The 14029-nt window shown below is 40.8% G+C and overlaps 1 protein-coding gene across 3 annotated transcripts in view; it reads right to left on the reverse strand.

The window, feature by feature from the left end:
• Trappc11 (trafficking protein particle complex subunit 11) overlaps positions 1–14029 on the reverse strand; it is a 43639-nt gene extending 29610 nt beyond the window's left edge. The window contains exons 1-9 of one of the 3 annotated variants that reach the window (XM_075986740.1): positions 13860–14029; positions 10954–11179; positions 9831–10000; positions 8300–8370; positions 7268–7382; positions 5029–5128; positions 4613–4686; positions 3091–3187; positions 439–572 (exon numbers count right to left, since the gene is read on the reverse strand). In XM_075986740.1, the coding sequence (XP_075842855.1) occupies positions 439–572; positions 3091–3187; positions 4613–4686; positions 5029–5128; positions 7268–7382; positions 8300–8370; positions 9831–10000; positions 10954–11157 (965 nt within the window). In that variant the 5' untranslated portion in view covers positions 11158–11179; positions 13860–14029. The remainder of the gene's footprint in view (positions 1–438; positions 573–3090; positions 3188–4612; positions 4687–5028; positions 5129–7267; positions 7383–8299; positions 8371–9830; positions 10001–10953; positions 11180–13859) is intronic. The other 2 variants (XM_075986738.1, XM_075986739.1) reach the window with 2 other exon arrangements.

Consider the following 14029-nt stretch of genomic DNA (forward strand, 5'->3'; position numbering starts at 1 on the left):
CCCCCGACTTCCCTCAGTGATTCCTGAGACCTGGAAGTGTCAGATGAAACAAAGCCTCTCCTCCCCAAGCTGTCTTTAGTCATGGTGTTTTATCACAGCAACGGAAACCTTAACTCTAAGACAGACAGTAAGCTCTATGAAGCAGGAATTTTGTTTTGTGCTTTCCTATATTTTCAGGATACAAACACAAAGTAGAAACCCAATAAATACATGCTGAATGCAAAAATGGTACCATAAACTATCTGACTTCCATTAAGAAATCATACCAATCAATACATATTACTCCTGGATACACACCTGGGGCATTCTATTAAAGCCCTATTTAATAAGGAAAAAAAACCACCAAATTTTGTATACAGCCAAAGCCTTTGCTAACGCCATCTCTTCAAATCCAACACTCTATTTTTAAACTATTAAGAAAGTGCAACTTCAACATACTGTTTAGACATCCACGCAGCATGCTCAAACGCCAGCTCTGCACTTCCAATCTTTTTCTTACACAAGTCAATGTGCTTCCGAAACTGAGCAATTGCATCCAATGGGGTGTTGTGCTGAAAACACAGCCTACAAATCTGGAGGGAAATGTAAAAGTCAATCTCCAAGTAAGGGAGAAGCCTAAAGACATATTCATACACACTGAAAATATGCAAACGCTAGGACTAACTTTAAAAGAGCACACAATCTCAGCCTTTACTCCTATGGAACGTGGTTCTCATTAGAACACTTTGAGAAATGAAGAAATGACTCAGTACACTGAATCTGTCCTATGCCTTAGAAAAGCTTTCCAAAATATGGAGTTTTAAAAAATTATAACCAAGGAAGAACATAACATGAGCTGTAATATTTCCAATGGAAATTTATAAAGGAGAGACTGACTTTGAGCATTAGAATTGTCAGAAAATTAAACATTTCTCCTGCATAATCAAGGGTTAGTTGCCTACACATCACCAAGGGCTACAGAAAATTTCAAAATGTCTTTTCCCTGGAACACTAAACACACATAGTTCCCAAATGGTACAATCCACATGAGCTGGTGGTAAACAGAAATGCAACAGAAATAAAGCCTAAATTTACTTCCATAAGCTTAGAACAACTTTTAATTTATTGTTTAGGTACAAAGAAATACATAAAAAGATCTGTGTGTATGTGTGGTATGCATGCACACCTGTGTGCACACGTGAAAGCTAGAAGACTCCATAGTACCTTGCTCTATCACTGTCTGTTTTACTTAGGAGAGCAGTCTCTCACTGAGCCTGAAGCTCACAATTACAGCCACACTAGCCACCCAGTGAGCTCCAGGATCTGCCTGTGGGCCCCACCCACCCCACCCCACTCAGTGCTGGAGATATAGGTATATGCCCCCACATCCAGCTTTTACGTGGGTTCTAGGGGTCCAAACTGAAACCCTCATGATTGCGCAGCAGGCACTTTACCCATCTGTGTCCTTCAGTCATTTCATTTTTGTTTTCAGAGGCAATCAGCATTTATCACATGGCCAGTACAATCTACAGACAGGCAAGTGTCTGAGTATTCACATTTACAAACTAGGAACCATGTGGCACCAGGATTACTATGCTGAGTTACACCTTACTTTATCTATCTAATCCTAAATATGAGAGTTGGTTTTTGTCAGCGTGACACAAACTTAGGCATATCTGTGAAGAGGGGCTCCTAGCTGAGGAAATTCTTCCATCAGGTCACCAGTAGGCAATGAATGATATGGGAAGGACCCAGCCCACTGTAGGTGGTGCTGCCCCTGGGCTGATGGTCCTCGGTGCTGTAAGAAAGCAGCTGAGCAAGCCATGAAGGGGAAGCCATAAGCAGCGCTCCTGAATGGCCTCTCCAACAGCTCCTGCCTCCAGGTTCCTACCTCGGCTTCCCTCAATGGATTGTGACCTGAGCCATTTAAGTCAAATCAACACTTTCCTTCCCAAGTTGCTTTTAGTTATAAAACCAAACTAAGACACATAACTACCACTTCATCTTGACTGATGAAGCTGCCACATTCATAAATGTATAGTTATTAAACAATCACCCATTGTAAGGTTATTTCCAATATTTTCCTATTAGAAAATATAGTAAGTATCCATAGATTTTGAGTTACAGATACTCCCATAATTGGCAAAGAAATTTCCAAAAAAAAGGGGGGACTGCCAGATCAGGAAATATTCACTTTTAGATTTGTGTTCACTAAAAAAGTTCTCAGCCACACATCACCCACCAGTGTCAGGCATTGTTAAATGAGTGGGAAAACGATAACAGCCTTGCTGTTCCAGTCGGCTGGAAGCCAGGGAGGAAGAACAGGTCACGACACAAGGATGGAACGGGGAGAGGACAGGGATGGGACAAACAGGATTACTTCTACAATACACAATCTTAAAATGCTCAAACAATATCTATGGTTTCACTAAAGTGAACTGAGTCAACAGTGGTAGTGTATGCTGCAGGCCCAGCTACTCAACGGGCTAAGGCAAGAAGATCACTTGAGCCCCAGAGTTCAAGACTAGCTTAGGCAACAGTGAGTGAGAGCAAGTCTCAAAACACAAAAATAAACCCACTAGCCGGGCAGTGGTGGCGCACGCCTTTAATCCCAGCACTCGGGAGCAGAGGCAGGCGGATCTCTGTGAGTTCGAGGCCAGCCTGGTCTACAGAGCTAGTTCCAGGACAGGCTCCAAAGCCACAGAGAAAACCTGTCTCGAAAAACCAAAAAAAAAAAAAAATAATAATAATAATAAACCCACTATACTAAACAGATGTATGTATTCTATGGCTGAGTCATTACACCAGGAAATGCTTACATAATTCCCATATGCTGCATTGTTTAAATTCAACAGGCAGCTTTCTAACCCGACTACTCTCTCTCAGAAACAAACACTGAAAGACTCAATAATTAGTACCTAAAAACCCAAAACACAGCTATTACTATGAGGCTGCTGAGAGTCAAGGCCATTTTTGAGTAAAGAACATCAAAAAAAAAAGGAACATAATTCATCAAATACCAACTTTTCGTATCAAGAAACTGATTTTGATTTTTGCATTTAAAGAAGGTAATATTGAAAGGTAAATCTTTATTTCAAAGTAGAACTATACCTTGTAGTTTATAAATCCTGCCATCGTCTTAATTTCCAGAATATTAGTTTCATGGGCTCTCAATTCATGTACAAGGTTATAGGCAGTCCTATAGTTCCTAAGTAAACATGAGGAAGGTGGTTAATTATGATATAAATTAACGTTTAAGATTCCCAAGAACAATAATAAGCACTCAGAAGCTCAATAACAGCAAATATTACATATATTGAGCTGCTGAGTGCTTAATATTGTTAATATATATATATATTATATATATATCCATATATATCCCCAGTAGTCTAAGGAAGTATCTACTGATCACTAATCAATGACTTCACAACAGAAAGACCCAACCCATGTACATTGTTCTTTCTAAAATTAACTAGCCAGACAATAACAAGTAAAAACAAGTTGAAAACTAAGGGTAAATTGGATGGTTATCTAAAATCACACTAAAAAATAAACACTGTGTGCTGGGCATGGTAGCACACTCCTTTAATCTGAGCACTCGAGGCAGGAGAATCTCTGTGAGTTCAAGGCCAATCTGGTCTACGTAGTGGGTTCCAAAACAGCCAGAGCTACAGAGATTGTCTCAAAAAAAAAAAAGCACTCTTAATAAATACATACATGTTCGAGACCAGCCTGGTCTACAAGAGCTAGTTCCAGGACAGGCTCCAAAACCACAGAGAAACCCTGTCTCGAAAAACCGAAAAAAATAAAATAAAAATAAAAATAAATACATACATACATACATACATGTGTATGTGTGTACTTTTGAGACAGTCTCACTAGATAGCCCAGGCTGGCCTGGAATTCGTTATTCAACCCAGGTTGGTCTTAACCTCTCCAGCAAATGGTTTCCTCTACAGCATTAGTTTTTATAGAAAACCTAAAACCGAAGGTCTCAACTGACACCACCCGTCCACCAATAAAAATAAACTACATTAAATCCAGCTATTATTTTGATCTACTGCTAGTCTCTCCCCAATTATAAGACAAATAACTGATTCCTTTTAAATCCCTTTCCACACTGCCAATGTATATCCAAAACTCTGAGCTACCGCACAAAGAGATGGTCTTTTATTAAACTGCAGTTGGTAAAAACAAAGGAATAAAACGTTTGAGCATGTCAACACACCTGCAACTAACCTTCAAGGCTCCAGCAGGGTCTTTAAATGAAAAATGATGCAATAAACTAAACAATTAATGATAAAGCCTATTTGAGTTGAATAAATGAATATTTCATGTTTATTATACTTTGAAAATTAGTCTCAAGAATTTTACTGAATATACGAATAGAAAAATAAAAACAGAAAAATTAAGAGATTGTGACACTCTTTTCTTTAGATCATGAAATGTAGTTAAATTAGACCAGGAAGTTTATAACAACTTATTTCCAGCATTAAGATGGGAAAAAACTTATTAAATATCTGAATATAACATGAATACCTTACAATCAAGGTGACTGAGATTCATAGCAGGTTAGTGGTTATGGCTCATTAGCACTGAGGTAATGAGGATTTAGTCTGAGACAGAAACTTACTTCAGAGCGTTCTGTGTGTCCTGCTTCAGCTCACTGAAGAAGGCAATTTTGAACTGATGCCTAACAAACAAGAGCTGAAAGAGATTAAAGAATGATTATATATAAACTTCTAATGTAAAAATGCTATTTTATGATGCATTAAGGTACAAAGAGAATTATTCAAAATTAAATTCACAGTGATTCCAACAAGGACACAGCTGAAAAGGCTCCCGAGAGCTCTTCTCACAGGTAAAGGAGTGTGAAACTAACTTTAAGGGGGAAAGATTCCAATTTGAAAACCAACTCATTTTTAAGAGCTTAAAAAAAAAACTTTTCAAGTACTAAAACAACTTAAAATATCAGTACTGTAGAAATAAGAACCATCCACAAAGCAACCAGAAACGAATAATCTGTGTCTCATTTATTTTTCAAAGTACCTGGTGTGTTGTTTTATTCAAAAATTCTTTATGAGACTTCACTCTTCTGATCTCGGTGTAGTAATAGGTCTGGGCATGTTCATAAAACGCGTTTTCTAACCTGTTAACAAACAGCAAACATACACACAAATATGTATTTGTATATACATATATAACACACGTGCACGCACACACACACAGTTATTCAAAGCCAAACTCCTTTTAAGAATGGCATTTGTTGAAAACTGACATTTGTCATCAACACTGGGCTTTACTGATAATATAGGTGAAAAATGAAGCACTGTATTTCTAAAAAAAGTCTAAAATCAAGACCCGCCCTAAGGCCTCTGAAAATCATTTACAGCACGGAATACAACAGATGAAATACTTGGACTTCATAAATATCAGATGATCTTTAAGAATACTTTCGTCCCTACTATAATTTTATAAAACATCTGAAAAAAGATCTCAAATTAAATTGTATTTTACTATTTTTCAATCTTCTAGTATTTTGAGTTTAAAAGAATAAATAAGAAAACTTATGGGGGGATTAGAGGTTTTACTAAGGTCCTGCTTCCCTGACCAACTCTGAGGTCATATGAACACCACAGAAGAGAGCTGCAGGGACCAGTAAGCACTCCACACCTTCTGGAGCAAGACCTAGAGCAGGGCACAACAGAAGATGTGTTCACGGGCGAGAACAGGTGACTGCAAGCTTCTCCTACTCAGAATAAAACCTAACTTTAACCTATATTCAAAAGATTTTTACCACTGTGACGGCGCATACTTTTAATCTCAGCCCTCTGTGAGTTCAAGGACAGCCTGCTCTACAGAACAAGTTCCAGGACAGCCAGGAATACACAAAGTAGCCCTATCTCTAAAAATCAAAACCAAAACAGAACAAAAGATTTTTACCACATCTGAGGAAAATAAGTAAAAAATTTTAAGTCAAATATTTTATTCACGTCTTTATAGACAAAATCTTACTAAGTAGCCTTGGAAAACTCTAAACTCACTAGTGTACCCCAGACTGGCCTCAAATTGGCAATCTTCCTCCCTGACCCTGCCTCCTGAATGCTTGGGAAATTGCATTTTCTAGGGTAGAATTTTTTATTTTCAAAAGTATAGTTTTAGAAAATGTTAAAATAGGGCTGGAGAGATGGCTCAGAGGTTAAGAGCACTGGCTGCTCTTCCAGAGGTCCTGTGTTCAATTCCCAGCAACCACATGGTGGCTCACAACCATCTGTAATGAGATATGGTGCCCTCCTCTGGCGTGCAGGCATACATGGAGGCAGAATGTTGTATGTATAATAAATAATTTAAGAAAAAAGAAAAAAAAAGAAAATGTTAAAATATAAAAATAAAGTTAGATTCTAATCTTGAAACAAATGTTATTAATATAAACTTGTCCTTAAATTTTTACAAGAGAGAACAATAAGGGACTGATTGTGAAACACCTAACTATAGTGAGAAATATTTTATAGGTTACTCTAAAGATGAAAAGATAACCTTCTCAAAGAAATCAGCTCTGACTACATCAAAGGTAAGCTTGCTTGAGTTTCTAAACAGGCTGTGCACTCAGAACATGTGACAACCAAGTAGAAGAGACCTGAGAACAAATTGACCTGCTTAGACTTGGGCTGGTGACACGGCTCAGCAGGTAAAGGTGCCTGCTGCCACGCCCAAGAACCTGAGTTCAATCCCAGGGACCCAGACAGTAGAAGGACAGAACTGACTCCTGTAAGCTGACCTCTGACCTCTCCCCTGAGTGAGTCATAAAAACGTAATTCTAAAACAAAAACCTAGAGAAAGACGTGGAATTTAGCCCTTCCCTGCTTTTAAGAAAACCAGGTTAAACAGTTAGAGAAGTGCAATAGGAGCCTCACTGCTTGTTTTTTTTTTTTTTTTTTTTTTTTGGTTTTTCGAGACAGGGTTTCGCTGTGGCTTTGGAGCCTGTCCTGGAACTAGCTCTGTAGACCAGGCTGGTCTCGAACTCACAGAGATCCGCCTGCCTCTGCCTCCCAAGTGCTGCTCACTGCTTGTTTTGAGTCAGGGCCTGTCTACGCAGCCCCCGATAGCCTGGAACTTGCTACTGTGCCAGGCTGGCCGCTAGCTCCTGTGACTCTTCAGTTAGTGACCTGCCTAGCTGAACTTCACTGTCCATGATGTTTATATTATGAACATTTCGTTGTTGTCTGTAAATAAAAGGGTCTAAGCTACCAACTTTTCATTCCTGAGGAAGAAGAAAACTTTGATTTACCTTATAATGTAGCCCACAAGGTGGTCAGTGTGGGGCAGCACAAACAGAGACTTGCCTGAGAGTTCACACACACTGCATAAAGCTGCAGCCCGCTCCGAGGCGATGGCGTCTTCTCCTGTCAGCAAGCCCCAAAGAGAAACGAAGCAAAGGCATGAGACTTCTGTAGTAAAATTTACCCAAGTCTGTAATCAGGAATAGAGTTCGAAGCCCCTGTCACCATGTGAGTAGGATACCTGCTCTCCCCGAGGGCTTAGGGCTCCCACAAATGACTACGTTCCTATTTCCTCCTGAGCCTGAGCAGGGCAGACAGGACAAACCACATCACATGGCTGCTTGAAAAGACAAATAAAAATGGGGGCAACTATTTATGAAGGAAGTTTCCAAAACCTCAGAATGCTACAAGCTCCAACATGGCAACAAAAATTAGTCTAACTTAGGAAAATCTGAGAAGGTAAAGGAGTCATTTAAATGAAACATTTCTCCGGACAATATTATAAACCCTATGTTTCTTTATGTAGGAGCAAATTTTAAATAGAATCAGACAAGTAAATAACACTATTTTTAGCAACTGGATTAACTGTCAACTGATCCATGTATATGTGAGGGGCTAAGCAGAAATGAAACAGCAAGTCTGAGCAACTGAAAACTTCATTTGTTCTTATTATTTATAAAATACATAGTTTGCATATTACTGACATTTTAAGTATTTATTTGCTTTGTGTGTGCATACATATGTACGTGCACAGGTATGTATGCATGTTTGCACTGAGCCACAGTACACCTGTGGCGGTCAGAGGACAACTTTCAGAACCAATTCTTCCCTTCCACCACGTGGGTTCTGGGAATCAGAACTCGGGTGGTTGGCAAGTGCCTTTTCCTGCTGAGCCACCTTTCTGGCCTTTCATGAGTGCCTTTTAGAAGTTAGCATACTATCAGTCCCCAAAATGAACACACAAAACATTTAAATATAAAAAAAAATCTGCCTCCTGGTATTAGTAATGGGGCATAAAGCAATTGATGACCTTCCGATACCTGGCGGCAGAGGCGCTTTCTTTTGAATCAGGACGACTGCGACCTTTGTGTTTCTCCCTTGCAAACTCTGCCTGCAATGGAAAATAACATGGTTACTAAAGCAGTTAGCTTGTTTTAGCAGATCTATGTCAGGCTCCACATAGAACACACCATCCAGCTGAAGATAAATTCCAACTAAAACACATCAAGATCAGAGTAAACCTTTTCCTACAAAGAAATATATTTGCCATAATGACTTCTATTTTCAGAGTATAATCATATATCACACTTACTATCTTACTAAAATCTGCTCTAAAAGTGAAACTTAAGGGCCTGCAAGATGACCCTCATGGGTGCTAGAGAGATGGCTCAGTGGTTAAGAGCATTGCCTGCTCTTCCAAAGGTACTGAGTTCAATTCCCGGCAACCACATGGTGGCTCACAACCATCTGTAAAGAGGTCTGGTACCCTCTTCTGGCATGCAGACATGCACACAGAATATTGTATACATAATAAATAAATAGGTATTTTTTTTAAAAAAATGAACCTTATGTTGATTCCCTGATTCCACATAATTTTTGAAAGGAGAGACCTAACTTCCCCAGGTTGTCCTCTGCCCCACACACGACTTGCCTCCCAAACAAAATAAATGTGAAGATTTTAACATGAAATTTTAACATATTCTTCTATATAAAAATTACAGTTAATGTACTTCTTCATAGTGACATATCAGCCATCCAGAATAATTGCCTTAGAACTACATGGTAACAAAGCATTATGGGGACCAGTGAGACGGGCAGAGCTTCTGTGTCAGCTAGGCAAGCCTGGCAACCTAAGTCAGAGCCCAAATATATGTGTAAAAGTTGAAGGAAGGAGCCAACTCTCCAGGGCTGTCCTTTGACCCCCACATGCATCATAGCATGCATGAACAAAAATATAAACCGTGTGCACACACAATAACAAATTACTAATAATTTGTAAGTGCCAGAGAGAGGGCAAGTGCTTATGTGAGTCCAAGAGAGATGCTTCAGCAATTAGGAGCTCTTGAAGCTCTTCCAGAGGACCAGACTTCAATTCCCAGCAGCCACTGTGGGGCAGCTCACTACAGCCTGTAACTCCAGGTCTAGGGGGTGTGATGCCATCTTCTGGTCACAAGCACCAGCAAGCATGCACAAGGGTTAGACACACACACCCATTCACACACAATAAATAAATAATAAAATATATCTTTGGGGTCTGGTAGTAAATTGTTATCTCCCAAAGAAAGCATAGTATAAACAAAAATTTGGAACGCCAGGCCAACTTGCCTTCTAAATTTCCTCACATCCCTAGTACGATATAGTTAATACATATTAGAAACAGAATGAGGCTAACAGTCTCCAAGGTAACCACTGCAGTTTAAACAATACTGAATTACTGTCAAGTGTTTGCAAACAGGGCTGACTGCTTGCCTGGCACACACAGGCCATGGACACAATCCCTGATGTCACAAACAAGTAAACCAGTGAACAACAGACAGTTGTGAGTACCACGGAGGCCCAGCAGCGTCGTACCTGACGATTTCCACCCTGGTCGCGCACTCAGACTGCTTTTCTTTCCACTGAGGCTCATCCCAGTCCAGTTCATAGAAGACGACCACCAGAGCCGGCACCAGGTTCAGATGCTTATTCATCCAGCCGGTCTTCAGGATCCCTTTGGGAATGTACCACTCGTACGACGTTCTCTGCCGACGGTGACAAAACTGAGTTAGGTGACAAGAGGAGCAGCAGGAACCGCCTCCGGAGTGCCACATCTGCTGTGCTCACTATGCACGCCGCCCTGTCTAAGATGAGGACGGTACGTCCACCAGAAATTAATAATAGCTATGAGTGTCTAGGTGTTAGAATGGACTCTCAGCCACACGAACGCTACCCCTCCACGGGAGGAAGAACGGCCAAAACCAAGGAGCCTAATACCGCCAAGGTCGAGCTATGTGTAAAGAGGGACTCGGCCCTTTCCCGGGTCTGCTTCTACTTCCCCACCCACCTCTGTTCCTGTAAAATGTTACAACAATGGAGTCCACTGCACTTCATCTGTTTACAGACAGACTGCCATGGTGGAAACCTGATCGGTGGATGAAATCAAAATGGTTTAAAATCTGGAAAAACTAAATCTAACTCCAAAAGTCATGGATTCCATAATGGAATTGGAAATGATGAATGGGTAATGTGAGATACTGCTTTAAAGGAGGCTTCGTTAAGATTGTGGAGGTGTGGGGGTAGATGGAAAGGGCACCTTCTGCAAAGCCTAGGACCACCTGAGTCCAGTCCTCAGGACCCACACACTGGAAGAAGAGACTGACACTAAGAGCTGTCAGTGAACCTACACACACACAATACACAAATAAAAAATTTTAAAGAAAAATGTAGGCTCACAGTGTAGAAGTACTGTAATTAGTCAATCCTCTTGAGGTTAAAAATAAGTGTTTTTAAACATATGCATATATCCCATAGTACATAAAAACACTGTTTTTCCTTAAGCACAACAGTAACCTTTGCCCCATAAACTCAGGGGGTTCCCAAGTGTCCAACACACACAGACACCACACACAAACACACACACACACACCAGGGTTGGGAGTGGGGTGGGAAAAGGACAGGGACTATGAATGAGTATGAGCAATTCTAATGCCATTACCTTAGATCTACATTTTGGATATTCGTGGTCACCTGGGAGCACCTTGAAAGAAATTGGTACCCGATCAGCTCTCCGATTGGCACAGAAAGCATCCCAGACGGCTCGATGCACAGCATTATAAACTACATCAAGGCCAGTAAGTGTAACAAAAGCCATAGGCCGACAACATAATTCCACAGGGAAGTCCCACCGTGTGGGGCTCATGCTTAAGACGTCACAGAAAAATCTGAAATACAAATGTCAGGATATTCATAGTTAATTAAAAAAACCAACATCAGCATATAACATATAAACATTATAAAAAGACAAATGGCTCTGCATGTACAGTCACGCTCTCAAAGACAGTAAAATAAAAACTTTAATTCCTAAATTAGATTTATTAAAATTACTAATTGCATTGCATTTTTTTCTTTCAAATTTCATAAAAGAGGTTATAGTCAATGTAGACAAATTTGCTATTTTCACAGTTATCTTTGAAAATGTATAGCAATGTTTGGGACAAACAAGCTAAGAAAGCAGAGAAGTAATGAAATTAAAATAGGTCTAGACTGGCACATGCTGCAATCCCTGCCTCCAGGAGGCCAAAACAGAAGGATAAAGCATTCAGGACAGTTGGTAGCAAAATAGTAAGACTGTCATAAAAAATGCTTTTCTTTTAATTCAAGTTATGCGCTCTATATCAATAAAATTAAAAAGTTATTGACTTATATGTAACACACACACATCCAATTTCCTCTGATTTCTCTGGAATTGCAAATATCTAATTTAGAAGTACTTAGAAGATAATTCAAACAATGTGTGTATTCTCTAATAGCTGTTTCTCAGTTTTCAAAATGTAAGATGATGCAATAGGTAAAGGAAAGTCTGTAAGAGAAACACTAATAATGGGTGGAAACACATACAGAACATGGTTCTGTTGTGTCCTGTATTTATGTCGACAATGGCTGCAGATATGCACTGACTTTAGAAAATGATTATATATCCGGGACAGTCAAGGCTATTAGACAGACAAACCCTGTCTCGAAAAACCAAAAGAAAGAAACAATTGTATAAAAATATTCTTATTCCAAACAAAATTATCACCGTATTTTTAAAATGACTCCTTATTTCCAAAAGGACTTCTCATAAGCGCCTTTAAAGAAGTGATTGGCATCATCACATTATACAAAACACAACGCAGTCGCTGGGAAAACTGAAGTGCAAAACGCCACTTTTCCCAAAATTGCGGACTATTTCTAACTGAAAAGTTAATCATCTTAATTAATTAGCTATCACATGCTTAAGTGCTAAAGGAACAAGGGGTATCAGAAAGTGATTTGGAACACTTGCCAGAAATGATGTGTATCTACAACACAAGCTTGCAGAATTGCTCTCAAAGACTCATAGGAAGGGTTGTGCTGTGAGGACAAAGAAACACACTGCTTCCAGAGAATTCGGGACCAAGAGTGAAATAGCCTAGGAGAGCTCACAACACAATATGGCTCCATAATACCAGACAATCTAGACAAGAGGGAGAAAAACCCAGTTCCCTTAATAATTCCAGAGGCTCAGGGGAAATAGCTGTGGCCCTTGAATATGGTGTGGTCATAAGGGTAAGCAGAAAGGACTGACGACGTTTTTAAATTAGTACTGCCTGAGAGGATTACAGTACGAGTCACATAAATCATTGAAAATTCCCTGCAGTCACATCGGAAGGTAAAGAGAAGCCAGCTTAGACAGCAAACTCCTGTAAACCCAGCAGTCAAGGGGCAGAGGCAGAGACAGGTAGGAAGATAGCTTCAAATTCCATAGTAGCCTGGTCTACAGGACCAGGGCTATGGCACCTCATACCCCTCTTCCCCTCAAAAAAAAAAAAAAAGAAAGAAAGAAAGAAAGAAAGAAAGGAAGAAAGAAAGAAAGAAAGAAAGAGAAAAGTGGGGGGAAAAGGAAGAAAAAGAAAAAAGAGAAACTGTAACCCAAGAATATTCTCCAACAAACATGACTATGACTCATCGATGAACTTTTAAAAACCTATTTGTGCACTGTCTTCAAACTCTGGTGTTGTATCTTATACTCGCAGACTACTTTAGTTCAGACTAGCCCATTTCAAGTGCTCGATAGTCACCCATGGCTACTGTCTACCACAAACGACAGTGCAGCTCTCAATTACAGCAAATCTGTCCCAACACCATCACGGAAACTGCACCAGCAACCCCTGCCACATTCTGCCGTACAAGCTTTGCCACTTGCAATGGCCCTGCTTACGCCGCCACCGTGGAACTCAAAGGGATGGGACAGGACAAGTACTAGCTGAATAGATTTCAATGACACGCAGGAAAGGGGTCGTTTCCTGACTTCCGGGAAAATAAATGGAGAAACCAAGCAAACTATGGACAGGGAAGAGACAGGCAGAAGCACAAAGTAAGACCTCAGCACCAGGTCACCTGGTTAGTGCAGCGGAAGTAATGTGTCAGCTAGCGTAGGAGAGAAACAAGCTAAACCAATCAAAGTGGCTACTAACGAAGATGGCTATCAATGGACAGATGGATCAGGGAACAAGACGTCGGCTAGCAGCAAGGATTCAGAGACGTCCAACTGCAAAAAGCTCAAACAAAGAACGATCGCTTGGTGCATGACCGACACTGTGGAGGAAGAGAAGCAACACAACCTTAGAAAAGCCACTTTCCCCAGGGTCACAGCATTCGGCCCTGGTAGCTACAACTGGAAAGGAGAGTAAGCTCACAGGCCTAGAAACTGACTCCATCTTCCTCTATCAGAAATGAGCTCTCTATCTAGAAATAAGCGCGTTCTTCTTTGCAGCTGAAAGAGAACTGCCAAGATTGCACCCGTGGACGCCAAGGGAAAACGCAGGCCCCCCAAGCCAGCCGGGTTGGTCTGGCCAGCAAGGGACTCCGGGCCCAACTCACCCAGGCCGCACGCCCTGGGCCCGCTGCAGCTGCGGCGAGTCGCCGCCAGCCCCGAGAGCACCGGGAGAGCCAGGCAGGGGCGTCACGGAACGCGGCCACCGAGTTCCGACAGCCCCACAGCCGGCGGCAGAAGGCGAGACTTCCTTTTCCCCGCCTCCGCTGGCACAGGA

Source organism: Microtus pennsylvanicus, chromosome 9 (assembly GCF_037038515.1).
Source record: "Microtus pennsylvanicus isolate mMicPen1 chromosome 9, mMicPen1.hap1, whole genome shotgun sequence".
NCBI classification, from domain to species: domain Eukaryota; kingdom Metazoa; phylum Chordata; class Mammalia; order Rodentia; family Cricetidae; genus Microtus; species Microtus pennsylvanicus.